We start from the raw sequence: 27,703 nt of genomic DNA, 5'->3' as shown, positions 1-27,703 counted from the left end.
TTTATTCGTCCTTTTCCTATCGGTTGTTATTCCGTATTCTGTTTTCCTAGGTTTCGCCTGCTTGCCCTTTCTTCGATAAGATTTAATTTCTAGGAAATATTTAGTTAATAGTTTTACGTTTACTTACATTCTTAGTTTTCTTGCTACAGACTTTTCACTTAGCCAAATGCACTATACAACACACGCCTCACGCTTGATGCTCAGGCTGCATCAGGCTGACGATGATTAGTAACCAAAACTAAAACGAAGAAGCATTACACCAATGCCTCACGATCGATTAGTTAATGAAATCAAATACTTGTGGTTCACTTCCACACCTGCTGCGGCGATACACACGGCGAAACAGCCTCACGGTTCCCACGGGGCTCACCTTACTGCACACTCGAGTTTTCCTCGTCGTAATGAGCAAACTTAAGAAACACTTGCTCCAGTGTAGTTTGGCTAAACGAGTACTCCTCAATGTCCAGCTCCGTTTTGGCTACAAGGCACCAGAGAAAGAGAGCAATGTTAGTATTTTCGGTCCCTCCCTTTTCGGCCTGCGATCCTTCGGCGCCGGACCTACCTTTCTCGAGCCGCGAGAAACACTCCGCCAGGGAACTGACTGCCTGCTGCGGCACGGAGTACACCAGCCGGTCGGCGAAGCTCTCCTCCAGGGTGGCACTCGGGAACAGATCCGTCACGAAGTTGCGCAACGCCATCGACCGGTTATCGATGCAGTTGCTGATAACTGGAGCAATGTGGTCCGTGCTTTGGTCGAGCTGCAGCTGCTCCTGGCTGCTGCTCGGCTGACTTTCGATTGGCGTTTCGCTGTACACGTTTTCGATGTGCTTCAGCTTAATCTCCAGCGTGTACCCGGCACCGTAGAGATTTTTCAAATGCTGCGTCGAACCTAGACACCTGCAGAAAGGACCAAACACATTAGCGTCCTTCTCGATCCCTCGGTGCCGTGCATACCTTAGCTCCCCCTTCACCATGATGCCGACGCGCGAACAGAGCGCATCCGCTTCCTCCATCGAGTGCGTGGTCAGCATGGCGCACCGCTTGCCGTGGAAGCTGGCAAGGATCGTATCCCAGAGGAAGCGTTTCGATTTCGGATCCATGCCCGTGGACGGTTCGTCGAGTAGCACCACTTTCGGTGCACCGACCATGGCCATCGCATAGCTTAGCTTTCGACGCGTTCCACCGGAGCAGTGCTGGGTTTGCTTGTTCGCGTGCTCGTTTATGTGCAGCCCGGTCAGATAAGTAGCCACCAGCCGGTTCAGGTCTTTGCCACGCACCCCACGGATCCGGGCGTACAGTTCCAGGTGCTCGCGCACCGTTACATTCTTCCACAGGGCATCGTGCTGCGGACAGTAGCCCAGCGTCTTGAAGGCATCGTCCTGGTTGATGGTGATGCTGTGGCCAGCGACTCGTACCGTGCCGCGCGTAGGTGCCGTTTCGCCCGTCATTATCTTCATGGTGGTCGTCTTGCCGGCCCCATTGTGGCCGAGCAAACCGAGCACCTCGCCGGCGTCCACACCGAGCGAGAGACTCCGCACCGATACCTTCTTCCTCGGTGGCTCATCGTCCGCACAGCAGCAACAGTTCCCACACATCGATTCCTGGGAGAACTCCTTCCGAAGACTCTGCAACCGAAAATGGCGCGGCGTTAGTAAAACGGTAAGCCGGTCCAGTTTCCCAGCGGGCAACGAACCTTAACCACCACCACGGGTTGGGAACCGCCTTCTTCCGCTGGCTGCTGCTGACTGTTGGACGTAAGGCGAAACATTCGGCTGCGCTCGTTGCGTACGTCCTCATCCTCGTACTCTCCCGTGCACTGTTCTTCGCTCATAACGTCTTCCTCGTTCTGGTCCGGGCAAATATAGAAGGCATAAGTAGGCATAAGTACCAATGGAACCAACACCGCTACACCTCCGCCACAACTTACCGCTGATCGATGGAACAGGTCCCTCATGCGGCCACCACTTTTCATCACGTCCGAAATACGCAAACAGAAGGCCCAGATCGGGATGTGCAAAAGGCACCCGCACGCCATCACGATCACCTCCTCGGTCATGTAGTGGGCCATCGACAGCTCGGCGCACGCCGAGCTCAAACGGCACGCGATGTAGACCCGGTCGACAAAGTACACCGTCGCGTACGGTATGTACATTGGGTTGATCAAGGAAAACACGTAGTGTAGAGCTATGGCCGCTTTCACCTCTGCAGAGAAACAAAGCTCACGTGAGAACCGAGATGCTGTCACGCAGCCGCGCGACTTACCGATCCCGAGCATATCCAGGAACACGACCAGTATGAAAGGAATGAGCCCGACGAACGTGAGGATGTTCGGTAGAATCGATTGGGCCGAATCGGTACGATCGAAGAAGTACGAAAAGCAGGTCGAACACAGGATACCGGCCGGTGAGTACAGAAACACCAGCATGCCGAGCGTGATGAGCGCAGGAGGCTGTGAAGACAGAAGAGACACTCGAGTTAATCTACTGGACGGGTTGGTTCCGGCCGACTCACCTGTCGAAACGAAGGTATGTCGAAGAGAAACACCAGCCCCAGAAGCGCGGCACAGATGACCAGCATTAGCCCGGACAGCACGATGAAGTACGCGGAAAGGTACAGCGACGACGAGAGCCCATTGACGCGCAGCTGGTTTTTGGCCTTCATCTCGCGATCGTACACCATGTCCACCGCGAGCGACACGGGAATCAGCACGAAAATCATGCCCACAAACAGGGCCGACGAGAACGTGCCAATGTTGAACTCTTGCGGCTGGGCCGTCTGCTGGAACGGGTGCGACCAGAGCTCGATGCGCAGAACCGACTCACGATCCGCGCCAACCGATCCGGGCGTCGACGTGGCACTCGTGCTGGACGAGGGTAGCGCATCCGGACTCTGATCGTCCTGGTAGTCCGCGGCCAGCACATCGGGTGACGCAGGTCCTACCCGATGGCCACCAGTTACAGCGCCCCGGTTGAGGTTTTGCGAGCTTACCAAAGCCGGTGACAGCTCGGCGTATACCCGCAGCAGGGTGTTGCTGATCAGGTTCAAAATGATCGGCAAACTGTGCTGCGTGGTGTCGTTGTAAAGGGACGTGATCGACACGTTCGACCAGGAAATGGTGTTCACATTGAAGGCCGCCATATGGGGGGCGATATCGAGCAGCAGGCTAAAGTTACCGTTAAACTCCTCGGTGACATTGGCCGACTGGCGCAGTTCCGCAAGGAAGCGATGGTAGAGATGGGCCGATTCCTTCGACTGCTGCTGCTGCTGCTGGTGATGGTGTTTCTGGTGCAGCAACATCGGAACCGCGTCGACATACTTCTGAGGGTCCCGCTTCTGCTGCTGGTGCTGCGCAACCTGTTGCTGCTGCTGCTGCTGCTGCTGCTGCTGCTGGTGATGATGGTGATAAAGGTAGGCCGGATGGGACCACGCGATCGGGCCGGTGTTATCGTGCACGGCAATCTTCGTGATGTTGCTACCGTAGGTGGTGTTGTCCAGCAGGATCGAGCGCATGATCGGGGACAGCACCTGTATCGAGTTGAGGTACAGTCCGAGGGCCGTGAACGCTAGCGGCAGTATGATGAGCAGATAGAGCCGCTGAATGTCGCGGAACAGTATCGTCAGCCGCAGCTTCAGCAGCGCCGCGATCGTGCTCCAGCGGGACGGAAACAGCTGAATGTCGTCCAGGTCCATCCAGTTGGTGCGGTTCTGACTGTTCAGCTTGACGGCCGAGGCGGACGAGTTCGTGTGCCCGGGCTCCTCGTACATACTTTTTGTGCTCTTGCTCACGCCGTTGCGCGACGCACGGTGGTGCTTCTTGCGGTGTATCCTCCCGCCCTGCGGTGAACTGGTTACCGAGTGGCCCCCGCGAGTAGTCGCGGTAGCGGCGGTTTGACTGACGCCATCCGAACCCAGCCCGTTGATCGGTATGATCGTATCGAACTGCAGCCGATTGTCCGGCAACGACGTCTTGTTGTCGGCGTTCTGCTCGTCGAGCAGGTTCTTGGTGTCGTTCTTCAGCGACTGGTAGCTGTTGCTGCGCTCCTGCAGCGACAGGCTCCTCGGTAGCGCCCGGTTCTTCATCACCTTCCGACTCAGGCTGTCCGACACCGGATAACCGGCCGCCTTCGCATCATCCTCCTCTTCATCGTCCCCTTCGCCCTCCCCACCATCTTCCTCGGCTCCTTCCGCCTTTTGGCCACCCTCGCGCTGCGTCTCCAGGTGGAGAAACACCTCCTCCAGCGTCGTCATCGACACGCCGTACGAACAGATGCCCAACATGGCGCGCTTCGTGCGAATCTCCTTCTCGATGTCGTCGAACAGGGAGACGAACGAGTTGACGGCGTCGTGCGGCAGAATGTAGCTCAGCTCGCGCCCATGTCGGCGGGCTTTCTCCGCCTGCGGCACATGCTCGTTGACCAGCTTCGTGATGGACGTTTCGCACGCGTTCGTGTCCAGCACCAGCGTCAGGTGGTACCCGACACCGAACTTGTTCTTCAGGAACAGCGACGAACCGCAGCAACGCAGACGGCCCCGCGAGACGACCGCCTTTCGCTCGGCCAGTATATCGGCCTCGTCCATGAAGTGCGTCGTCAGCAGGATCACCTTGCCGTGCTTGCGGTTCTGCAGGATGGACCACATGTGGCGCCGCGAGTACGGATCCACCCCGGCCGTCGGCTCGTCCAGGATGATGATCTTCGGGTCGCCGATGATGGCGATCCCGACCGAGAGCTTCCGCTTCTGGCCACCGCTCAGGTGCTTCACGCGCGTCTCGGCCGTATCGAACAGATCGATATCGCGCAACGTTTTCTTCACCTCACCGTCCACCAGCGAGGGCGGAATGCCGCGGACGGCCGCGAAAAAGTACAGATGCTCCTTCGGGGTGAGCGTCTCGAAAAGAATGTCGTGCTGCGGGCAGACGCCCGTCATGCGGCGAATCATCGTCATGTCGTTCGGATCGCGCACATCGTACCCGAAAATGTAGATCGTGCCGGACGTGGGCGACGTCAGGCCGGTCAGGATGTTGAACAGGGTGCTCTTGCCCGCCCCATTGTGGCCCAAGATGGCCGTTATTTGGCCCTCGTAGATCGTCAGGTTGATACCGTTCACCGCGTTCACGGCCGGCTTGCGGCACGAGTGGAACGTTTTGTACAGGTCCACGATGCGGATTGCCTCTTTGCCGCGCATCTCGCGCGACACCGGCTCCACATCGCACACCGGATCCTCGAGCGCGTTGTTGAACGAATTGGCCGATTCCCCGTTCAGCAGCGGCACCTTTGGCACCTTCTTCTTGCACCAGTAGTGGCGGTTGAAGCAAAAGCACGGCTTCTGCTTCGTCCCGTGGTCCGACGGGATCACGCAATCGAAGTAGAACGCTAGCGCCGCGTACAGCAGAATGTCGACCACCAGCATCAGAATCGAACCGCCGATCGGGATCCCCGGCCCGGTCCACAGATTGTCCAGCGTGACGCCCTGTCCGGAGATGTCGAGCACCAGAATTTTGTCCATGGCCAGCGCGAAGCCGGTCGGCGAGATCAACGAAACCGTCCACAGCGCGGCGGATGTGTGCGTATCGTCGATGAACACTTGCAGAAAGTACAGCAGCGACATAATGTTCACGGCGAAGTTACCCAGTATGCCAGCGGTCTGCAAGAAAAGAAATCCGCTGATCACAATCAAGCCATTCCGAATGTTCTTCCGCGTCGTACCCTTGAGTTGTCGAAAAATGGAGTTATCATAAAGCCGATGAGGATGACCGAGAAGCTGTACAGCAGAATCAGTATGAACACTGGCAGGTAGTTGGTGTGCTGGAAAACACCCAACGAAAACACCAGAATCACCGACACGAAGCTCAGGAACGTGACGAACACGGCGTAGATGACGAACCAGCCGCACCTACGAAAAAAAAGCAACCGAGGGATCAGTACGGGCAATATGTCTGGCCACCAGAGAGACCCGAGGAGATCCTACCAGAAAACGGAATCGCGCAGACCCATTATTTTCAGCCCTTCCTTGATGTGGTTCTCTTTTTCGCCGACAATCAGTATCAGCAGATATGTAATGAACTGGGACAGCGCCATCACCATGTAGATCGGGATGACCAACCGGAACGCGACCATCCAGTTGCCCGTGTAGGCCTCCTTCGGGAACATTTCCAGCGTGATGTGCGGTATCTGCAGTTCTTCGTTTTGCGTCACGATGCGGATCTTGGTGTAGTCGAGCAGTGTCTGGAGCGCGACGAAGCCGGAGTAGTAGTACTGGTTGACCGGGCAGGAGTCACCCGTTTCGATCGGGATGACTGCGGACCAGTAGCTGTCCGATTGCCGGCACGTGACCAGCGACGAGTACAGCTCGGTCGTGGACGGCGTCACGAAGAACGACGGATTCGTGCGGATCTCGTACCGCAGCGGCCCGAACAGTGGGTCGTCGGTGTGGAAGATCAGCGCCAGCGGCATCCGGTTCGGATCGCGCCAGTAGGCCGCCAGCAGCTCTTCCGGGGTGTCGTACACGATCCACTTGATCGGATGCACGCCCGGCTGGTGCCGCCGGTTCGACATCCACAGCTCGTTGACCTCGTTCAGGAATGGCACGGTCGTGGAGGAGTTTGGCTGCGGCAGCACGGCGATGGTGTGCGCTTTGTGGTGCTGAAAGTGCTCGAACAGGCCCGCCGCTCCGCGCGGCTCGGTGATGGCCGGGAAGTTCGGGTTCGGTATCAGGATCTTCAGCACAATCAGCGTGCCGAGCGTGTACAGGGGCAGAAACACTTCCGCGATCGTTTTGCGCGAGTCGCGGATTTTCAGCTTGAAATTGCGCACCAGCGTTGCGCCGAGCTGCTGGCAGAAGTTACCGGTGTTCATCAGTTCTTTGCCCATTGCTGATAGAGTTTCGGTCGTCGGGTTGCACACGATTGTTCCGCGTTGTCTGGATGTGAATTGTCAGGTTCGATTGCTTTGTAAAAATACTGAGGAAATGTTGCTGATGCCGATGAAATGCTGGCGTTAAAATTCTACTCAGCACAGTTCATTGTAATCATCAAAAGCTACGCTATAAAATTATCCGCTGCCAACAGCGCTCGGACGACGAAAGGATGCTTCGCCCCTAGTGTGTCCTTGGCGCCTGTGGGTCCGATATCGATGTGAAATTGTGTTAGGAATAGAAAAAACAAAATCGAAAAAGAATTATTCCAAAACTGAATTATTTGCGATTTTGAGACATGCTTTCGTTCATGGCGTTTGTTTATTCAACCTTTACCAGGTCTATAGGTTGAGAATCGGAACTTTATTAACACAGAAAAAATGTTTATAAAATTTTAATGCGATTTTCTATTTTATTTAAAGTATGTGCCATATATTTATCCTATCTCTCTGCTAAATCATGGATTCCCAAACGAAAGAATTCTTCGACTTTTTAAGTAAACTAATTAGTCATCCCATTTCGGTTTCCTCGTAGAAAAACGAAGGGCTGCTAAACCAATACGTGTCCCATCGAGGAAAGTGAATGATATTCGGAAAGAGCCAAGTCTGGTGAATAACGCGGGGAGGGATAGCAGCTCCCATCCAAGTGATTTGATAGTATCCTGAAACAGTTTTGCTTTTTGGGGCATGGCAGCGCCTGGCCATGAGAGACTAGGCGCCTCCATTGAAAAACTCTAGAAATGCCATTTGGTCGTTTTTCGATCAATGCAAGGTTCAAATTGATCATTTGTTGTCAGTAGCGATCAGAATTAACGTTTTCATCAGGTGTTAGGAGCTTGTGAAGCATAGCACCTTTCTGTCCCATCAGAAAGTTCGTTTTTTGTAGTCCTTCGACGCTTTTTGTTTGTTAAGTCAAAATCGCCATTTTGAAATTTTTTAAACCACTTAAAGCACTGCGATCTTCCAAACAGAAGTCCCGACAAGCATTTGGTGCGATTCCGAAGCAGTTTTCTTCAAGAGGAGCAGAAAAATAATAATATCCGCAAAACGTCATTTTCAGGCACAAAAATTGACTTAGTTTAACCTTTTTAAAGATGGGTTGCAAGCCGAAATAATTTGTTTTTGGAGCTGATATCAACACAAAGTACTGATGAATGAACAACAAAACTGGGAAGTCCCAATCGGCCGATACAGCCATCTTTTTAAACTTCCGATTCTCAACGTATAGACCTGGTAAAATTATCGAAAAATGCGAATTATTGAAATTTTCATCAATATCTTATACTAATTCTTCCATCGTTATGAGCAAAAACCATTCCACTGAACAGAGCAACAACGGAGAGCTTCGATGATCATCTGTTCCTTTTTTCCACTACTCATCTCCTCCTTGACGTTCGCACACATTGCCAAACGATGTTGCGAAATTCGGTCCACGCGGCCAATCAAAACAAAATTGGTCCACGTGCACTTTGTTTACACTCTCGAACGCAGAAGCCGAACGATTTTCCGGCCAATGACACTCACACCACTACACGCACGTTGCGCATATGTTGCGTGCTTTCGTCCTGGGAAAATGACCACACTGTGTATACGCGGGAAACAGTTGCCATAAAATGGCTGCCCCCCCCGGTCCTTCTGTCTCTTCGACACTTCCCGCGAATAAAGCAACCGGCGAACGGTTGCCATAAATTTTCCTGTCGCTCTTTTTGACACACACACACACACAAATAGTCGCACGCACACCTTCTCACTCGCTCATGGGTTTGCCGATGAGGGGATGATTGAAAAAATTATCGATTTTTCGCTAAGTGTCAAATGCTTTCGATTGTCTCTAACGCGCCCACGACCGAGACATCTTGTCTATTTCGAATCAATAAAATTACATTTCAACCATTCCCGTTCGCCAACCACCTCCAGTGCATTTCCATGGCATCCCGAGGGTGGTTTCGACTTACCACTTCGATTTTCCGCTGCTCACGATAAACCTCTCGTAGCCAGATTTGCTGGTATGGTTTGGAACAGCCGAGAACTAAGCTTGCCTTGTGGGCATCACGGACTGCTTCATCACTCCTCCTAGCCGCACGGAATATTATTAACGCCGTCGATTCCTACGACCGTCCACGATAGAAGCGGTTAATTTCCATTGCAACCAGTAACTGCACACCAAATCGACACCACTTTGAGCACAGCTCATGCTGCCGAGGTCCGGCGGTGTTGCAAATTTTTGGCCAGAGAAAACAACCCCTCCCGAATTGCACTTGACTTCCGCTTCGAATTGAAAACGCTCGCTACACTCGCTCTCCACAGCACGCAGTCACGCTCGACGGCAGACTCCGCGACCTTTACGGGAGGCGCTAAAATAACTGCGAATTTTCCCCCACATCACGGACCACTCGCGTACAACACAACATTTTCACTGGCGTGAGCCCTTTTTCTTCGCAGGACCAATCGTGCATAGGGCACCCTTCCTCCCCACCGGGACCGGGTTTCCTTTTTTGCCCCCGATGTGGCCCCGCTTTCCCCGAAGGCGCAGATGTCAACTGCTGGCGGCGGCGGTCGTCAACGGCGGCACAGCGAACTCTGGCGGCAAATTCTCACCATTAAATATAGTAACCGTTTCGAGGTTACTATCGCGATAGCAAACTCGGCGGCAAACTATCAATTAAAGGGGACTCTCCTAAAACAATTCTGCAACGAAACTGGCTAGAAAGCCCGTAAATGGCCATTATCATATTTTTGCTTTGAATACCATTTTACTGCCGTTTAATAATACTTGACCGGGTGCAACGGACATTTATCCATATTTTTTATGTGGCGCATGCGCGTTAGTTGGTTTGAATTCATAAGCCCCCCTTGTGCAAAGGGTAGCGGTGAGCGGTTCGATAACACACCCTAGTCGGGATTATTCATCACAGAGACGGTATTTCTTTGTTTCTTCGTTGTGGTTTGGTTTTATTTTATATTTTATAGGAATGGAGAGTGCTTGTAAAACAGTTTGTAGCTTTCGCTATGCAACCTCGCTCAATGGATTAACATTTGTTAGAAAAATACATTTCCAGATGCCACATAAACAATCCCACTCCGTTTCCCGTTTCTACAGACTGACACGCTTTTACAGCTTATCAATATTGTTATCGCAAACAAGACGCGGTCGCGGCGATATTGCGCTACGAAAACCGAACCCGAACCGAATTGAAAATTAACTACATTTCTTAGGTCGGGTGCTCGGAGACCAGTAATCGAAATAAAAAAAATAAAATTCAGTGATAAACAGTGTGTTTAGACCCTTGGCTAAGGTATGTTGCAGTGTAAAAGCGAAAATAAAACATCTTTCCTCGTAGGAACGTTAGCAATGTACAACGAAATCCGTTGTACGCTTGGCAACACCATGACTAGGAAGTAGTTCCGTGCGACGCAGACGTTTTGTGTTTGGTTGTACAATATGCTCCCGGCTAAGGTGGTTCATTTCATCTCAGGTCTACTGGATGGTGACGCTACGCATCACTCTCCTTTGGATCGTTGTTTGGATTCTTTTTTAATGCTCCCGGAAAATGTTTCGATGGTCATGGTATACTGATGGTTCGTCCAACGCCGGCTCATTCCGCGCCTGCCGGAATATTTTCATAACTTTTGCCCTTCAGCTCCATTAGCGCTGTGTGTATCCGAAAGTGAAGTCTCGATTCCAGCGAGTAGCCACTATAATTTTTCCTGCGAGTCAAACAGAATAGAAAAACAAATAAGAGGTTGCCCAAACCAGTATTCAGCACCGGTGGCTGTACGCTACGTACTTGGCATCCTCCAACGCCAAAATGGCTTGATCTTTGTTGCCCTGATCGATGTAGATAATTCAACGATCGCGTACGGCACAAGGTATTGGTCTTCTTTGATGTCCTTGTACATTGCAATCACGTTTTCTAGACACCTGAAAGCAGACCAAAAGGTCAATTTATATGGTTTGTGGCGCAATTTTGATGTATTCGTAAAACTTACCGAGTGGCTTGCAACGGGCTGTTCATTTGACGCAAGCAGGCACCCTTCAGCAGAAGAAGCAGTGCCTTGTTGTCCGCACCATACACTCCGTAAGTTGGGTTGGACTTGGCAGACGCTCGTTCCTCAAAGTGCTTCAACTGTTCCTCCACTATCCGAAACACACCGTCCGCCAGATGAAAGTGCTTTCCCAGTATCTTGAACAGATTCCACACGTACATCAGCTCTAGTGCCGGCACGTACAGGAATGATTGCTGGGCGAAGAACCTTTCAGTCTTTTTGCAGGCAAATTTCTCCATCGGAAGCGACTTGCCGGCTATTCGTTGCTTGTACTTTGGCACTTCCCTCATCAGGTTCGCAATCGTACGCACTTCGCTCGAATGCAGCTCTTCCGGTTTCAGCATACACATGATCGATGCCTTCTGATATGTGTAGATTGTTCGGGACCACTTACTGTTCTCTACTAAGTACGTAGCAAAAAGGAGCGACTCTCGCCAATCCAGTCGTAAGCTGCGCAAAATGAGATGACGATAATCGTACGATAAGTCCTGAATATCCTCTTACAACAGCAGTCGCCAACGAACTCACCAATTCACCCACAGCAATTCCCAAAAGCATAAGTGATGGAATTGTGGCCACACGTTTTGGGATTTCCACGATTTTTTGTACCACCTCAGCGCATCGTCCAGGTTACCCCTCATGAACTCCAGTCGGCCCTTGAAGAACAGGAACCAAACACCGTTCGGATACTGGTTCAACTGTTTCACGAGCAGCTCATCGCAGAACCGTAGGTCACCTTCCTTGTGACTGAGCACGTAGCACACGATCAGGTTATACCCGAGCAGTGTCATCACGCACAGCACCTGTCGAATGCCTTCGCTCTGAGATCCGGTGACCAAATCCTGCATTCCCGATTGCTGCAAACAAAAAAACACTATTGATTTGGCTCTCGATATGCTTCTTTCGCTGACTCACAAACCTTGTTTCCGGAAAATCCAATAAATTCAAGCAGTTTAATTATCTTAGCCGGAAGAAGGGAAATCATGAGATTAAACGTCCCCAAACCCATACGAACGCCGCTTTCGAAATGTAGCTTGGAACTTTCCGATTCCCAATGGCGGTGGTTTAGTATGTTGTTACATTCCCTGCAATGATCGAATAAAAACGAGTTAAAAAATCAGACAAACAAATCTTACATTCGAATGCCTTTAGAACGTCGCACATACTTGTACATGGCGAAACAGTTCCTAATCTTCATGCCGCCCTTTATCAAGCTGGTCAACGTTTCGTCCTCGATAAACGTGAGCATCGCCTTCAGTAGCAATGCTTCGGCCGAGCACAGCTCTGCGTGTGCCTCCAGATCGGTGTACTGATCGTAATTTACTTTCTTAAATGTCTTTCCGATCGTTTCTGTCAGAGTATTCTTCTTCCTGTAGCGATTGCACACATTCAGGCACTGTTTCAGTGCCTCCGAAGCTGCCGCTATATGTTGCTGCTCGAAGGTGAGCATCGCTTCCAGGTAGGTAAAGACACTGTGTCCAACCGAATGGTACATGCTGGAGGTTGCCCTACAGGAACAAGTTATTGGAGAAAAATAAAGTTGTGTTTTGCTTGTCAATGGGTAACCACCATTTATCCTTACATCGGCTTCATAAGTGCTTCCGCTTCGTTGAATTTATTGTTGAAAAACAAATCGACCGCTATTTTCGCTTCCACCAAAGCAGCGTCCAGACCCATACCACATGAAGGGCTAAAACGATTAGAAGATAACGTTAGGAACAGATTAGAATGTTTTTTTCATTCAAAACACGCTTTGGTCCTCAATTTCAAGCATTATTTGTGATCCAGATTAAATTTATGTGTGGTGTTCGCATCCATTCTATGATAATTTATTGAGATTTTTCAGATTCGGATTAAAAACAATGTGCTTTAGCCGGGAAAACATGCCAAGGCTTGGAGCATGGAGCAGTATAGTAGAAAACATTGCAGCTCGCCTCAACCAAACCAAAATTTTACTGATTAAGTACACTAAAATAATTCTAGGCCTAGCGCTTCAATAAATGTGGTCCTTCGAAAAATCGTTCGAATACTCAATTAACTTCCAATCACATATTGAAGAACTTTAAAATCCAAACGAGCAACATTGTAACTGGTTGTCGTTGTGGCAATAACTCTACGACAAAGTTCGCGTTGTACCATAAAATCCATACAGGTCATGGATAAAAGATTGGACAGTTAGCAACTGTTTCAGATCTACAGCTTCTTTACAGTTGTTCTTGTATCAAATGCAGCCACACGAGAGGGTTTATCGTTGCTCAAATGGCGATTAGAAAACATGTTTGCCTTGCATCACGGACATGTGCTATGGGCGCCTATTACCGAGAGGATCATAGTGTCCACTCGCAACCTGTTAGATCAGTGAAGTAATTAGTTTGATCGCACAACAAAACGCCGCGCGGGTTTATACAATAATCCATGGTGATGACTGATTCACTGTGTCTTATCGGGAACTACTTACGAGGAACCATCGTTTTCGCAAGCATCTTGGAACTGTAACGAGATAAAAGACAAATAAACTTAGTTTTACATACTTTCTCCTGCAAGATAATATCGGAATAAAAAATAAAATAAAATAAATAAAAGTATGTTGTATGTAACGCAATAAGAAATATTGAATTACTTGTATTAATTCGTACTCGAGGAATCGCTACAGTTGCATTCTACACAAAAATTCCCATTCAGCAAGTTGATCATACAGCTAATCGTGCACTTTGCACAATGCACACTATCATACCCCCAGCGATAATGACGGTATTTAGGCTCGGTGTGAGATAGGTAGTTGTTGTGGAGACTAGTTTCTACCTCTAATGAGTAGCGCCACGTAGTTGTACAGATTCGGTTTCGCGGCTACTCACGCTTCCGTCAACAGGTTTCGGGATGGGCTGCACTGTGTCGCTTATGCGGCTTGACCTGTCCCGCTGTGGCGCAAAGGAGCTGTCAGCACATTCACAGACTCTAGAAGGTGGTATCTAACCCGATATTATCCGGCCACACGTCAAACGATAGAGTCTACGGGTTGCCTGGCTCGTTTCGCATTTCGCAGAGCGCACGCAAGTTCAAGTTCAACCACTTCGCGGGCATGCAATTTGAAAGGTGGAAGGGCGAAAATGATACGTCGAGGGTCCGCTGCAAGCGGGGGCTTGCAGTGCTGCACTTTCATTCCCAGCCCTGCGCTGCTTCGACGCACAGCCTCATATGTGACGCTATTGTCGTTTGCCTAGTGGCAAACAACAATAATTACATCCTGCTTTACGCCTACACGTGTGCAGCATTTTTCGCAAAGCTATAGCATATTGCATGCAAATAAAGGAAGAATAAAGTTACACGGCGAATTGTTTTCCATTACAAAAAGCAAAATAGGATAGAAACTTAGTTATAAAATGGTCCTCAAAAACCCATTTCTCGTAACACAAAACATTATAAGAAAAACTTTTTCTACAAGACTCTAACGCTTCCAAGTTGCAACAAATAGTTTTGGCTATCGTCCAATCTCCTTCTCCCGTATACGGTTAACTTCCGCCAAGTACTGTCGATCTGGATACGAATTAGGCACAGTGTTGCGTAAACAAATTTGCATTTTAATTTCTCTGCCGCACACGCGTTAATGAAGGAAAACTGTTTGCGGAAAAACCCTTCGCTTTACACTTGATTGCCGCCCTTCACTGATTACTGATAAGATACAAAACAACAGGCGATACTGACACGCATGATTGCGCAAAAAGCAAGACAGCAGACTAACGGTTGATACAATGTTATGTACAACATTCATATTTTTGTAATATTAACACAAAAGTGATAAACATAACGTATCCTGTACAATACGTGGTGCAGCATTTCTTTACTCTCATATAATATTTGATGTTCTCCGCTTATAGAAATGAGACTGCAATTTGATACAAACTCTGATTTTTTGATTATGTTGACTGTTGACGATTCGGTCATTTGTAGAGGTTACAAAACGGAATCAGTTGAGTGGACTGAGTCACCGTAAGGAAGTTTATCGATATTTGTAATTTGTTTGTAATCGTTCCAAGCCATTGGAAATATTGTTCTATCGAAGAATCTACCATCAGTCTACAAACTAGTCTTTAATAGACAAACTTAGACGAACACGTGACGAATACTTCTAGACGAGATATGATTGAGGTACTCTTCGCCAAAGGAAAGATGTCACAGCAATGCTGGTACCGAAGAATATACAAACTAAATCAGATTAATCGAACGACCTGTTTTTAACCTTTTCTGGTGGAAAGTCCGTATTTACTACGAAACTCCGTACAAAAAAATAATATTCGTCGAAAATGATGAGTAATTTCATTTATCACCTTTCCCGGAAGGTTCGTGGATTAGTTCACTTTAAAGCTGAAGCACAGCCAAAGTGTGAGTAAAACTGACTTAGCCAAATATGTTTCCTTTTGCGCTTTGCAAACCTGTGTCCACACCCAGTTGCTTATTATGTATAAATAGAATAACCGCTGACCGCATCGTTTTGCGTACATTCGCCGTTCAATCATGCAGACAACTCGAAAACTTTCACAACCAGGCCCAGCCATAGGTACTAACACACAGTACAGTCCAATGCTTGGTACAAGGTGTAATAAATCATTTCGTGCTATCACTCCGGCGACCATTCCAACCATAATTGTATTCGAACAGCAGATCATTCAGCGAAATTGACAAGCAGTTCCGGCTGAAATAGAAAGTACGGAAACGGTAACGGTAACAACGTGTGGTACTTGTAAAACAATAGCGATACACGTAATAGGAATGACCAACTGCCGCCACGACAATCATGTTTTGTCCGCCTAAACACTACGACTATCGATAGTTGTCCTTATTGAGGGGAGTGAACATTTTTTGTGGCTTCCAAAGCCTGTGCTCAGTTATCGACCGCCATGGACCACGTGAGGTGCATTGAAAAAATGGAACAACCGCAAGCCAAACATTATTTAAAGAACAACCACAGAGGAACGGTAAAAGAGATAACCTTGGCCGGTCTGTACAGGCGTCAGTGGCCCAGCCCTCGAGAGTCCTGCGAGGTTGCATGCCGTAATAGGATCCACCTTCTGTCGAACAGACGAACGTGACCGGTGGCAATATTCCTCTTCTATATGGTATACTGACCAACCAGAAAATAAGGCCATCTTAACGTCCGCTATAGCTCAAAGCCACGCCATGGATAGAATAGATTTTATTTATTCCATTAACGTAACGAAGCGAGCAAACGGAAAACACGCGCGTTACATGTTTACTAGTTCCAGACACAAACTTGGAAGCGAACAGCCGAAATTAAATCATTTCCAGACACTCGCCAAGAAATGCTTGTGCACGGTAAAACAGTCATGTGGCACAAATTGAAACAAGTTGTGGTGATCGATTGAAAACTAAGGAATTGGCAGAAAAGATGATTATTATTGAAAGTCTGTTAACGGATACGACTTTTGGACCAACAACACACTAACGAGAGGCTTTTTACATGGCTATAAAAATTAATTACAACTTGTTCGCCGCAAATAACGTTGTAAAAGAATATTTTAATTAAATACGAAAGTAATTACCTCATCGTCCTCGTCGTAGTTTGAGAGCTGCTGGCTGGTGCTGGGTGCAGAGCTGGCCGCGGTAACGGTAGCCATTTTTCGTGATGGTCGTTTAGCGAAATTATTCGTTAAAACGCTGGCTTAATGTTGCCCAGCAACGTATCACGTACTTCTGCTGAACTCAGCAATCGCGCAATGTTCACTAAATCCTTGTGCTTCGTGTCGTATCCGTCCCGAAAGCTGGTCCGGATACCGTCGTGTTTGTTGTTTACGTTCTCATTTTGTTCGCGATTTCGCAAACAACCGATGAACTTTTCCGATCCGTGGACAAACTATACACAAATAATCCAGTTTAAACGCAGTTGCCGTTTTAATGCAGTTTAAACGTTTTTCACTGTGCAACGTTGGTTACATTTAAAAAATCACTTATTTGATGCGAAGCACTAATATCAGTTTTCTATCGTAAATGTAGAGTTGTAGAGATTGGTAAATTATGTGTTTCGTACAAATGTTTGTTTTCTAAATGGTTATCTCCCGATGTGACGCAAACAGTAAAGTTTACAGTTATATTTCCGCGGCAGATGGGTGTGAAGTAACTTTGAGCACTCCCCGGTAAACTTTGTTTTCCTATTAAGAACGCACTTTTCCTAAACATTCAAACCGGAACTGTCGGCATGTCGACAATAAAGCTTTGAAACGGTATATTCCGACGAAGGGAGCCCGCAGTTCTGAGAAGCAACATCTAATCGGCAGCAACGATCGCCTGCTGTCTATCAAAGCATCAAACTCACCATAGTTTGGTTTCGCTTGATAAGACATCGGAAGCAATGCAAAGTGCTAAGTGATAAGCAAAGCATTTTGTTTGCCTTTGAAACCCGAGCATAAAGATAAGTATGTCGAAATGTTTCACTTTACAAGTGACAAGAGTTTTGCTGGACGACTTAGCACTTTAACTTTTAACTTTAACTTAGCTTAAACTCAAGAGTATTCAAAGAGACTAGTAGATGTACTTTAATAGACATGAATTGTCGTTCACAAGAGCACCCTTATCAGAAGGATTGACCTCTATACAGTCTACAATTTGGCTGCAAAAATACCATGTTAAACGAGATTTCCATGCTTTCGCACAGAAAATGTTTGCTAGGATTAACCTCATGACGATGGTCGAACTTTGTGACTGCGGACGCAAAAAGGTATGTTTGTTGATGATTAATTTAAAACTACTTGCTACTTAAGTGCACAACAAGTTCCTCAAACAATATCATGCTTCACGGGAACAAAAAACCTCGTTTCGAGAAACATTGTTTTGCACATACGTAATATTGATTGTCCGAGTACCGTCGCCGTAGTTCCGTGAGCCCGGTCCCCCCGGGAGCCCTGCCAAGGGTAGCTCTCCTCCCAGTGAAAACAGCAAGAAATCGATATCAATCTAACGGCCAGATAACGTTAATCTCATTCTGTGACCCCCCTGACTAGTATGGCAAACGCAACCCTTGCTTGGCCTTGTAAAAATGGGGAACATTTGTTGCAGAAAAACAAAACAGCACAAATCTAGACTCTAGCCAATGTTTCGGAAACGCTGTTCGCGAGTACAATAAATCAGGCGCACGGATCAATATGGCTTTCTTCTTTTCTTTGTTTTGGTTAACACTCATTCATGCAGTTCGTGTCCCGTTTCACGTTATGTATTCTACAAACGCTTAGCTATAAACCGATCTTCCCGTGTCGAAATCTCTCGCTTCGGTCAATATTTAAACACGCACTGCACACAATGCGCACTAGTGTTTCTTCGGGTGACGCACAGCTTTCGCGTGCGGCACAAACTAGTTTTGTATCCTCTGGTCTGCTCCGAGAGTTTTCCAAAAATCACCGTCACAATTATCGACCAGTGCACAATCAGACCACAAGGCACTACTTGGCGAAAACCCAAACTGCTCACATCCCGCAACAAATATCATCACTCGTCGTACTCCTTTTGCTCGTTATGAACTGCGTTGGTTTCACTGTTATTTTTGCGCGGACATAAAACTCGCGATCGCGCCCTTATTTCCATCCAACGAAGGAAACGTCCGCCAGGAGAATAATACTTGTAATGAAAATTTTTCGCTCACTACCCAAGCGCGAGGCGAGGCATATTATTAGTGGACACTGTGTGCGAAGGTTACTCGCTGTCCCATTCGCACAGCAAGCCATCGTTCGCACACAGGAACTGGTGCTCGCTCTTTCTCGCCCAGTCACAACACCCGCTTTCATTATCTTTCTCCCACACAACGAGAGGAAAGGCCGCAATCCATCCGTACAGCTGTTCGCTGTGGGTGTGGGTTGTGAAAGTGCACCGAAAAAATGGAAGTGTTTTGTTTACGTTTGCGTAAACGTAGAGAGAGCACGTGCTGAGAAGAGAAAAGGCGTGAGAGTGAAAGAAATGTTTCGCTCTCCGTGTCATTAATCAATCTCTCTCTCTTTCTTTCTCTTGCATTTGACGCATGCGCCACCCCCACAAACCCCCCCACGAAAGGGTCGTAGTGAGAGAATCTCCCCCTGTTTACTTGCTGGTCTTTCGGTGATCGATTACTCGCATGAATAAAGTTTTTGGGCGCGATCGTTTTGCTCACCGAAACAGTTTATTTCCTGCAATGCCCACCTCTACAAATATTCGCTAATAAGACACAAATCAAGGTACGTAAGACACAGTGTGAACATTAAATATCTAAACATACGAGATCTTAGGTTCCAGTGTTAATGTACGGTTGAATGTCATCGATATCAACCAACCGGCCAGCGTCTATCTCTTCGCCACACATCGCACATTGGTTGCTGGTCGTTTCCAGAATCCTAGAATCAAGAACCACAAAGAAAACAAACGGCGTTATCCTATGTCGAAGCACATTCGGCACACAGCATTATGGTTACTTCATAAACTCCGCTTTAAGGGCAGGAAAATCGCACTCCGGACAGGCGGCTACATCGTCACGGACAACATGCTGACCCTAGGTGACCGGCCGACCACAAACGTATGGTTAGTATGTGCGGTGGAATCAATTTGCTAGCAAAAGATTACGTACCGTAGCAATGCATATCGGCAACGTCGTTTTACACTGTCCGCAGGCGGTATGCATGTTGGGCAGCGAAGCTTCGCACACGGGACACGGGCTCGATTCTTGGCCACCTTCTTCATCCTGCTGACCCCGAGGTGCTTTCCGTACGATTGACTCAATCTTCTTCGCGTACTTACTATCAATTTGACCACGAAACTCGGATCGCATCAGCATCACCGCGTACTCGAACGCCGACTTCCGCAGTCCCGTCCGGTGGCACTCGATGACGGTGGAGGTGAGAATCGGAACAACATCTGTGCATCAGGTGCAAAAACATCGTGTCATTACCATTTCGAGCAACAAAACGAACAGCGAACCGTGAAACTCACGTGAGGGAAATTGTGAAATGCTTTTCGCCACCTGAAGCAGCAGTTTGGCCGCCAAGAGGTGGTTGCCTCGTTTCACGTGAATTCGGACGAGCGTGTAGCGATGCAGCAGCGAAAGAGTGTTCCTCATGTCCGTGCTGATGGCCAGATTGTTGCGCCTTAGCTCCTGGTACATCGAGAACAGCAGATCGTGCGCGCTGCGATAGTTGCCGGCGATCTGTTCCTGATTAGCGATGATCATTGCCGCCTTTGCTGCCTCCTTAAACTGCCGCTTAGCCATGTACAGGCGGAACAGCAACTTTGGGTCCTTAGGCACACCGTCCGACTCGCCGAGCAGAAACTCGATCAGCTGATTGGACAGCTTTTCATCACCGGCTGACGCGACACAGTCAATCGCCAGTGACAGTGCTGCGTTTTCTTCGCTTCCCACGGAGGCCGCCTTGAGGAGCAACTTGAGGGCTCGCGAGAATTCCTTGCCGAGAAAGTAGTACTTGCCCGCCAACAGTGTGTATTTTTCTCCCTCAAAGTATCCGGCCAGCAGCAGAAAATCGGGCGCCTTAGCACACGAGCTCTGCTCTAGCACCTCCCCGTAGTAGCGTATCTTGTTCTGCTTCTGCGCTATCGTAAACGCTTCCGTGATACATCCGCACAGCGCGAGAAACTGAATGGCGGACTCGTAGTCGCCGTGTTGCTCAAAGTATTTGGCCAGCAGCTTCGACCCTTCGATTGACCGTGTTTCGAGCAAAATCTCCGACGCTGCGTGCGGATCGGATAGATGATCGAGGTAGATACGCACAACACTGTCAAGATCTCCGGCCAGCTGGTAGCTACTGATCGCCTCGGCATAGTGACCTTCCACTTCCTTCGCCCGAGCGTACGTCGCATGTAGCTTCAAACTGGTAACCTTTGGGAGAATGTTTTCCACCTGCTTCCACTGCTTCAGTTGAATAAACAGCTCGGCCGCTTTGTCCCAATTTTCGCCCTTCTCCAGCATCGTGGCCGCCTCGCCCAGATGGCCACCGGTCAGCATCGCTTCGCCACACTCGTTGTACAACTGCTTGTCGTTCAACTCGAACGCCAACTGAAGTCCACGGCGAACGTCATCACACTTTATGCTCGTTCTCGCTATACCCGCCTTACAGAGCTTCAGATGCTGCTGGTGCTGTTGCTGTTGCGAAGATTGCTTCGCACTGGTCGGTTTAGCGTTCAGCGAACCATCAACCAAGGGGTCACCATTTTTTAATCCTCGCTCAAAATTCATCAATGCCTCGGCATGGCTTCCGCTAGTTGAAGGAACAGAAAATATAGCCATTCAAAGTACTGCCGGCAATAAAGTAATCGTTTACCGCCCCTCTGCTTACGTGAACTCTAGTTGCGCCCCGTATTCACGGGCCAAAAAGGGAAGTTGGTCCGGTGCGAGTGTGGTAGCAAGTGCCATTGCTTGCTCCCATTGCAGCAGATCGCGGCACAGCTCGAGTGCTTCCGATGGGTTGCCACTTTTGGCGAACAGAGCCTTCGCTTCGTCAATTTGATCCAGTAGCACGGCACAAAATCCAGCTAAAGTGTTGAGATCCTCGATCTGGCAAATGTCCTCGAGCGCGTAAACCATCGCCACGTCACCGATGTTTCTAAACACTCTGGTAGCTGGCAAGAAAAGCAGCAAGAAAAACTTGAATGAAACCAGTTACCGAAAGAATTGTCCAACAGAAAATGTATATGTTCCGGATCAAGCCTCAAAGTACCGCAAGATTTGAACATAAAATTACCAAACCTACCGAAGGATACGTTCAGATCAGCAATTGCCATCATCCCAAGTTGCTTCCACTCATCGTCGTCGTTCAGCAGCTTGCATAATTCCCAGGCGTCCGCGTATTTGCGCAGCATCTTTGCCGTGCGCAACTGTTCCTTTACATCACGCCCAGGTTTGTTGGCGTGCGTATCGAGCAGGATGGACGTGAGCTTTCCGGCGCTACCATGCAAACACAGGTCTCCGTCGTACAGCAGCAGAGGTCTTTGGTCGCTGATCAAGCTAGTCGTTCCGACGCATTCGACAAACTTACCACGCACAGAAACGCGCACAAAGGTATAGGTCGTGCAGGAGTTGTGATCGAATGCTACGAAAATGTGAGACTGAGAACAGTCCCACAGCACACCGTTGCAGTGTTTCGGAAATTCCGGTATGCGCAGCGTTTCTTCGCTAGCCGGAACGAACAGATAACCGTGGCTGTGATCATCGATAAAAATAAGGCGCGTTCCGTCCACATCCGGATAGATGGCTCGCACTCCGACCGGATGTCGAAACTGAACCACCGTTGACCAGCTTTCCAGCGAGAAGTAAACTACACTGCCAAGCTGGAAAACCAAAGACTTGTAAGGCATCGGAAACCAAGCAGCAATCGATCGTTCAACCTACATCGGTCGCGAAGCACAGGAATTCGTTCGTCAACCCGAGACACGTAATAACGGACTCTGCCATTCCGCGCACTTCGTCGGGGAATATTTTGGGTTCTCTGTTTTGCGTCAATTCGTTCGTAGCCTCAACCTAGAGTGCAACAAACAGAATATAGAAATTTGGTTAATTTTGCTGTTCACCTTAACACACCATGACGAGAATCGAAACAATGATTCGGACACCTACCGGATGCAGCATAATTTGTCCACCACAGAGCACAGCGCAATACTCGGAGCATAACGCCACCTGTTTGATTTCCGACATGTACTCCCGATCGCCGAGCAGCAATGGGTTATCACCGATCGAGCGTCCCAAATCGTAGAACCAAGCGTGATTGTTCATCCCGCACGCCATATGGTATGGGCCAATCGCAAGGAATGACGGCTCAATCTCAAGCGTCACTAGCACCGGAGGAGCTTTGGTCCGATCGGGAGCATAATGGTGGATGGCGATCTCCGCCAAACTCGACAGCAGCGCGATTCTCGGCGGGGCGATCGCAAACAGTGAGTGTAGTTTGGTGACAAACACGCAAATTGCGCCCTGGGAGGTGGTAACGCCGAGCAGCTGGCCGTCGGCGCTCCATTCAACGTGCTTCAAGGCGGGTTGATCGGGCAGAGTAAGGATTTTCACCGTTTCCTGTAGATTGCTCATGGAATGTACTTTCACACTGTCACCCGGTCATCCGGTCACCATGTTCGAGTTCCAAACGAATAAAATATGAAAATGAGCGAACGCGTCTTCGGAGCGCTAATATCGGGTTTACTTACTTGTTATCTCCACAGGAAGCGATCAGTTCCAGCTCCTTGCACACCGCTATACTGTTCAGTGAATCGCGATGATTTTTCACCTGCCACAGCTCCTGTCCAACTTCTCGCGGGTGTGTTGAAATGGCCACAACGTGGCCCTGACTGAAGCCAAGCAAAATGTACCCATCGGCGAACCACTTGTGCTGCAACAGCGAACCGTAGCGCAACTGGAAGCCCAGCTCGGTCGGTGAGTCCGGTTCCGGCAAATGATACAAGAACAGTGTCCTGCGGCCGAGTATCATGCTTATCGTGTTCTCGCCCGGTACTCGCTCGTCCGTTTTCATCTCGGCAAAGTGCATGTCGCTGGGACAATCGCGCAGCTGCACCGAGCGCAAAGTATCGCCCTCCTCGTTGCTGAGCGTCAGGTACTTGTCGTCGCTACCGAGCGCTAAGACGTTTTCGGTGGACCAAGCGCCGCAGGTGATGCGCTTCGTGTGCTTGCCGAGAATCGGAATTCGCTTGGTGGTAATATGATTGTAAATCGACAGATTACCCCGCGAGGTGCCGACTGCGAGCAAAGCGATCTTCTTCGACCAGATAATGCAACTCGGCAGGTCGCGCAGTCCAATGTCGATAGTTTGCTTACGCTGAGCGTTTGAATCCCAAATTATGAGCTGAGGCGAGTTAGCGGTAATCATCGCTAGCACATCACCGTCTCGGTCCCAGGCAAAACCAGCGCATAGCCTAAAAAACAAACATCGTCATAAACAATATTCGATAAGCAATATAGTGGAATGGAAATGAAATGATAAGTGATAGTAAGCATACCCTTGCAGAACGATTCGTTCTTGTAGTTGGCCTTGCCGGTTGTAGATCGCAACCGTTCCATCACTACCCGTGCTGGCCAGAAGCTGGCCCGAGGCGCCCGTTTGCCACAAGAAGTACACATCGCCCTGACCGTGTGGCTCCTCATGCCGAAATAGCACCTTTCGAATCGATGAGAAAAAAACAACGGTTACAAACATAACATGCAAAGATCTCGCGAAGACTAGTAATTGCTGGCATTAATTACCGAGTGTTGATTACCTTTTCGCTGCTCATCCTCTCAAGCTTTTGTTCGTTCTGTTCCCGTTATTTGCAATCGGCATGTACTTTACACGGCAAGGAAACTCATTGCCAAGGCCCAAGGCACTTAATTTGTTTTCGTTACAAATCCGAGCTGTCGGTCCACTGCTCAGATGATTCTTCTACGATTTTGGGCGATGGAAAATTTTTATGTTTACCACTTTCCACTGTGAACGGTTGCTATGGGAACAGCGAACACGTTTGCACAAACTTTGTTCTTGAACTTCCCATTGCGTGTTAGACGATAGGCACGGGAGAAGCAAACTGTTTCTCTCCAACAAAGCTTAAAATTAAACGGCCTGTACACTGTTATTTTACAAAAAAGTAACAATCATTATCCGAAAAACGCAAAACACTATTAAGAGAGTAACTTTTATGATTGTCCAACCAAACACAAAAACCAAACAAAGCCAAAGTTTTGTTGTGGTTCATTTTTTGACAATAGGCGTCATGTAAATTCGAAACTTTTTATAAATGAACCTGAACTGTCATTTTTTTAATGAACCTGAAATGAAACTTGTTACAATTTTGTAATTTCGTTTCCTAGTCGTTTAAATCAAATTATTTTCTAAAATTATTGTCTCTTCTTTGTTTTGGTAAATTGCGCAAAGCTTGCAAGGTCATTTTATTTCAAATGTGGTTCGGTAGGCAAAAAGCGATAGCATATCAGAGTAGTACATCATACACATTCTTAGTAAACATCAAGCGTATTCAGCTGGCAGTTAATGAGCGCAGTGTACTGTTGGGATCGTGTTTCCCCCCTCACTTCGATTCAGTGCACTCTTCAGCCTTATCAACAGCTTCTTCCTTAGCTTCCAGTGCGAGCCCAGAATCCGATTCCGTATCACGACACTCGCTCGCATTGTCAATCGGTGCGCCATCATCTAGCAGCGATGTATCCGCCTGTGCTTGAACCGGTTCCTCCTCACCAATGATGATCTCTTCCGGGTCCGGTGCCCGTGGCAAGAACTCCTCGTCGGGGTACAGCTCTAGGAAGATTGTTTTCGCTTGCTGAATGCTCTGATCGTAGTCGAGCTCATGGAACGGGCCACAGGTTAAATGTATGCCGGCTGGAAGAGACCCATCGGTTGCCTGTTCGCATACGCCACAGGTTGGAATATTAAAGTATGCCTCGTACAAAATGGTCGACACCGTGTTTTCAATCGGCTCCGCTGAGGCATTTTCCGGCGTCACGGTCGATTCGGTTGCTTTGGGATACTCGTTGCTGAGAATTTGTTTCACATAAGGTTTGAGGTCGCTTTCAGGATTTTCCGTTACAGCTACCGATGTTATGTGGATTAGAACTGTAGGAATGAAAATAACAGACTTACTGTGTTACTCAGATCGTTACTTCTAGCAATTTTATGGTTTGTTTGGCAGCGTACTTACAAATTTCTTTGGGACAAGTGCCACTGGAATGCGCCAGCTGTAGTATCGTGGCCCCCGCCGGCTGCCCGTCAACCGGTGGTAGCTTCATAATCGCCACTCCACCTCCTCCGGGATTTTGTGAAACTCCTCCAAAAGGCACATTCGTTAGTATGACGGCTCGCGCCAGTTTTCCACAAACCGAGCTGCGTTTTTTTACACTGCCTTTATCGTGCAAAAACACTTCACACCCCAAGTATCCTTGTCCGACGACTAAATCTTTTGATTTGATGTTCTGCTTGCCACATTTGACCGATTCGTAGCTCCGTTCCGTCGCTTCCCTGCTCAACTGAATACCGCCAATCGCTTTGTTCAAACAATAAATGCCACCGAAAACGGCACACAATCTGCAAAAGCATTGTGGAATCTCCCCGCACCCGTACACAGGGAAAAGAAACGGGCTGTTACCGTAGTGGCCAAGGCTCATGAGGAACTTCTTCACACCTGCCATCCCCTCGCGACAACCCGTGCGATCATCTCCCATCGCTATCGCGTACAGCACGTAGTGAATCAGATTCGGAGTCAGTTTGTGGCTCTGCAGGTGTTCCAGAAAAGTTTTATCCTCCGGCACGCCGCCACCCTCCAGGTGGTCCTCTCCCTCACTTCCGTCATCATAAGCAGCACAACTTTGAAGGAACTTCATCAACAGGCGCTTTTCAATTACATTCACGTCTTTGCTGGTGAAGACGTCCGACCGTGAACAGGGAACGGTCATGATGCGGCCCTCCCAAACCGTGGCGACCCGATCGAGAGCCCGGAACTCGGCATATCGGCAAATATTGGAAGATATAAGCAACTCCACGAGCGATCCGCGAGCATACATTAACTTTGGTGTCAAATCGATGTTAAAACGGCGAAACTCTTGCTCAATCCGCTCCTGGTTCCAACCATCCACGTCACCGTGGCCCTTGAAATCGTACCACTGTTCGCGACCATTCTGTACGGCCGTTGGTTGGCGGCGGAGCAGAAGAAAGTCCTGTTGAACCGGAGCTTCCACAGGCTCCGGTTTTTGTTCATCGGAACGGAGGTACTTCCGGAATGATTCGAAGTTAAACGATGCCCAATAACCGCCGTAGTAATCATTGGAGTCCAGATGCAGAACCGTTTTTCCGATTCGACTTGCCGCAGCAGCAATGATCGATTCCGTTAGGCCTGCACAGAGTGTTCAATTTATTATTGGAGTCTCGACAACTAATGATACTGCATACCAGTGACTCACCCGTTCCTATCACGATTAGATCGAACTCCGCCGGAAGGTCCTCTTCCATGATTGTTATGGTTCTCTGTTTGGTGGCGCGTGAGGTCGTGACAGTGGGTTGAATAGATTAGAAATCGAAGCGAAACCACAGTATAATATCTTCCTCAAGAAACCATCAACGAAACGAAAGGCATACAAAGAAATTGATTTATCGACTTAGCTCTCCACAGCTGGCCGATCGAACTGTGTCGTTTTTTTGTTGTGACGGCCCATCGGTTACACCGACCGTTTATGTCAAATGGACAGAGCGAAGAAAATCCAGAAACGAACGCAGCCGTAGTCCGGTGCAATGCGGTGCAGTCCGGTTCAAATTTTTTGAATGTTGTTTTCTAGAAAGGCAAGATTATTACAGTAAATAGCACAACGACTAAAGCAATAAACAAATCATAATTCATGACATTACTTCTTATATGCCCATTAAATTTAAAAAAAAAATTTGTTAGTATAATACTTATTAACAAAAGTGAAGCGATCAACGGATATCAAAGGGTAAACGGATTGTACGAGAAGCGGTGATTTTGTCATTTTTGGCCCCTTAATTTTCGTTGCATAAAATATTAAATGTAACCCAACTAATAGCACATTTGTTTAGAATTAATTGAAAAGGAAATATTGTAATAAACTTCAAACAACGGTTTATTCGATTTCATATTAGTTTCATTATAAAAACCCGACCCATCCACAAAGCTGCTACGGTTATCTGGTAGTTTTGGCGAGGTAGGATTGTGCAATTGTAGAATTATATTCTGCATAAACGATGAAACATAAATGCTTTCAAGTC

At 48.4% G+C, this 27,703-nt stretch overlaps 4 protein-coding genes across 4 annotated transcripts; all 4 read right to left on the bottom strand.

The window, feature by feature from the left end:
- Window positions 1-361: 361 nt before the first annotated feature.
- On the bottom strand, window positions 362-6,869 carry LOC128267549 (cholesterol transporter ABCA5-like). The gene is made up of 9 exons (XM_053004410.1): window positions 5,968-6,869; window positions 5,706-5,892; window positions 2,512-5,643; window positions 2,263-2,449; window positions 1,928-2,202; window positions 1,694-1,846; window positions 955-1,625; window positions 563-897; window positions 362-478 (listed from the first exon to the last, which is right to left on the bottom strand). The coding sequence occupies exons 1-9, from the start codon at window positions 6,867-6,869 to the stop codon at window positions 372-374; spliced, it is 5,949 nt and encodes a 1,982-aa protein (XP_052860370.1). The 3' UTR covers window positions 362-371.
- Window positions 6,870-9,852: 2,983 nt separating this feature from the next.
- Window positions 9,853-18,563, bottom strand: LOC128277515 (tetratricopeptide repeat protein 39B-like). The gene is given in 11 exon segments (XM_053015984.1): window positions 9,853-10,619; window positions 10,700-10,757; window positions 10,760-10,833; window positions 10,902-11,408; window positions 11,487-11,815; window positions 11,878-12,043; window positions 12,125-12,466; window positions 12,541-12,648; window positions 13,417-13,448; window positions 16,517-16,952; window positions 18,466-18,563. Coding segments are annotated over 10 exon segments (1,803 nt in total). The 5' UTR covers window positions 16,592-16,952; window positions 18,466-18,563; the 3' UTR covers window positions 9,853-10,507.
- A 655-nt stretch (window positions 18,564-19,218) lies between these two features.
- LOC128267947 (WD repeat-containing protein 19) lies at window positions 19,219-24,215 on the bottom strand. The gene is made up of 11 exons (XM_053004911.1): window positions 24,201-24,215; window positions 23,943-24,100; window positions 23,136-23,858; window positions 22,555-23,035; window positions 22,330-22,458; window positions 21,692-22,268; window positions 21,278-21,560; window positions 19,920-21,199; window positions 19,558-19,844; window positions 19,406-19,482; window positions 19,219-19,327 (listed from the first exon to the last, which is right to left on the bottom strand). Exons 1-11 carry the CDS (start codon window positions 24,213-24,215, stop codon window positions 19,219-19,221), a joined length of 4,119 nt encoding a protein of 1,372 aa, XP_052860871.1.
- Window positions 24,216-24,863: 648 nt separating this feature from the next.
- Window positions 24,864-26,975, bottom strand: LOC128278297 (rab proteins geranylgeranyltransferase component A). The gene is made up of 3 exons (XM_053016998.1): window positions 26,884-26,975; window positions 25,629-26,816; window positions 24,864-25,543 (listed from the first exon to the last, which is right to left on the bottom strand). The coding sequence occupies exons 1-3, from the start codon at window positions 26,930-26,932 to the stop codon at window positions 25,002-25,004; spliced, it is 1,779 nt and encodes a 592-aa protein (XP_052872958.1). The 5' UTR covers window positions 26,933-26,975; the 3' UTR covers window positions 24,864-25,001.
- Between the last annotated feature and the right edge of the window lie 728 nt (window positions 26,976-27,703).

The sequence above is a fragment of the Anopheles cruzii genome, chromosome 2 (genome assembly GCF_943734635.1).
Source record: "Anopheles cruzii chromosome 2, idAnoCruzAS_RS32_06, whole genome shotgun sequence".
Lineage (NCBI taxonomy): Eukaryota > Metazoa > Arthropoda > Insecta > Diptera > Culicidae > Anopheles > Anopheles cruzii.
Note: the sequence above shows the minus strand (reverse complement) of the source record. Positions and strands in the feature narration are given on the sequence as shown.

Coding starts and splice junctions, on each gene's coding strand:
- LOC128267549 (XM_053004410.1), bottom strand. CDS start 6,869: ATGGGCAAAGAACTGATGAACACCGGTAACTTCTGCCAGCAGCTCGGC. Junction 1,847..1,927: donor ACCTGTTCCATCGATCAGCG/GTAAGTTGTGGC, acceptor TGCCCGGACCAG/AACGAGGAAGACGTTATGAG. Junction 1,626..1,693: donor AACCCGTGGTGGTGGTTAAG/GTTCGTTGCCCG, acceptor TTTCGGTTGCAG/AGTCTTCGGAAGGAGTTCTC.
- LOC128267947 (XM_053004911.1), bottom strand. Junction 22,459..22,554: donor GACAAATTATGCTGCATCCG/GTAGGTGTCCGA, acceptor GTTGCACTCTAG/GTTGAGGCTACGAACGAATT. Junction 19,483..19,557: donor TGCCGATATGCATTGCTACG/GTACGTAATCTT, acceptor CCGGTCACCTAG/GGTCAGCATGTTGTCCGTGA.
- LOC128278297 (XM_053016998.1), bottom strand. CDS start 26,932: ATGGAAGAGGACCTTCCGGCGGAGTTCGATCTAATCGTGATAGGAACG. Junction 26,817..26,883: donor TCTAATCGTGATAGGAACGG/GTGAGTCACTGG, acceptor CACTCTGTGCAG/GCCTAACGGAATCGATCATT. Junction 25,544..25,628: donor CACTTGTCCCAAAGAAATTT/GTAAGTACGCTG, acceptor TCATTCCTACAG/TTCTAATCCACATAACATCG.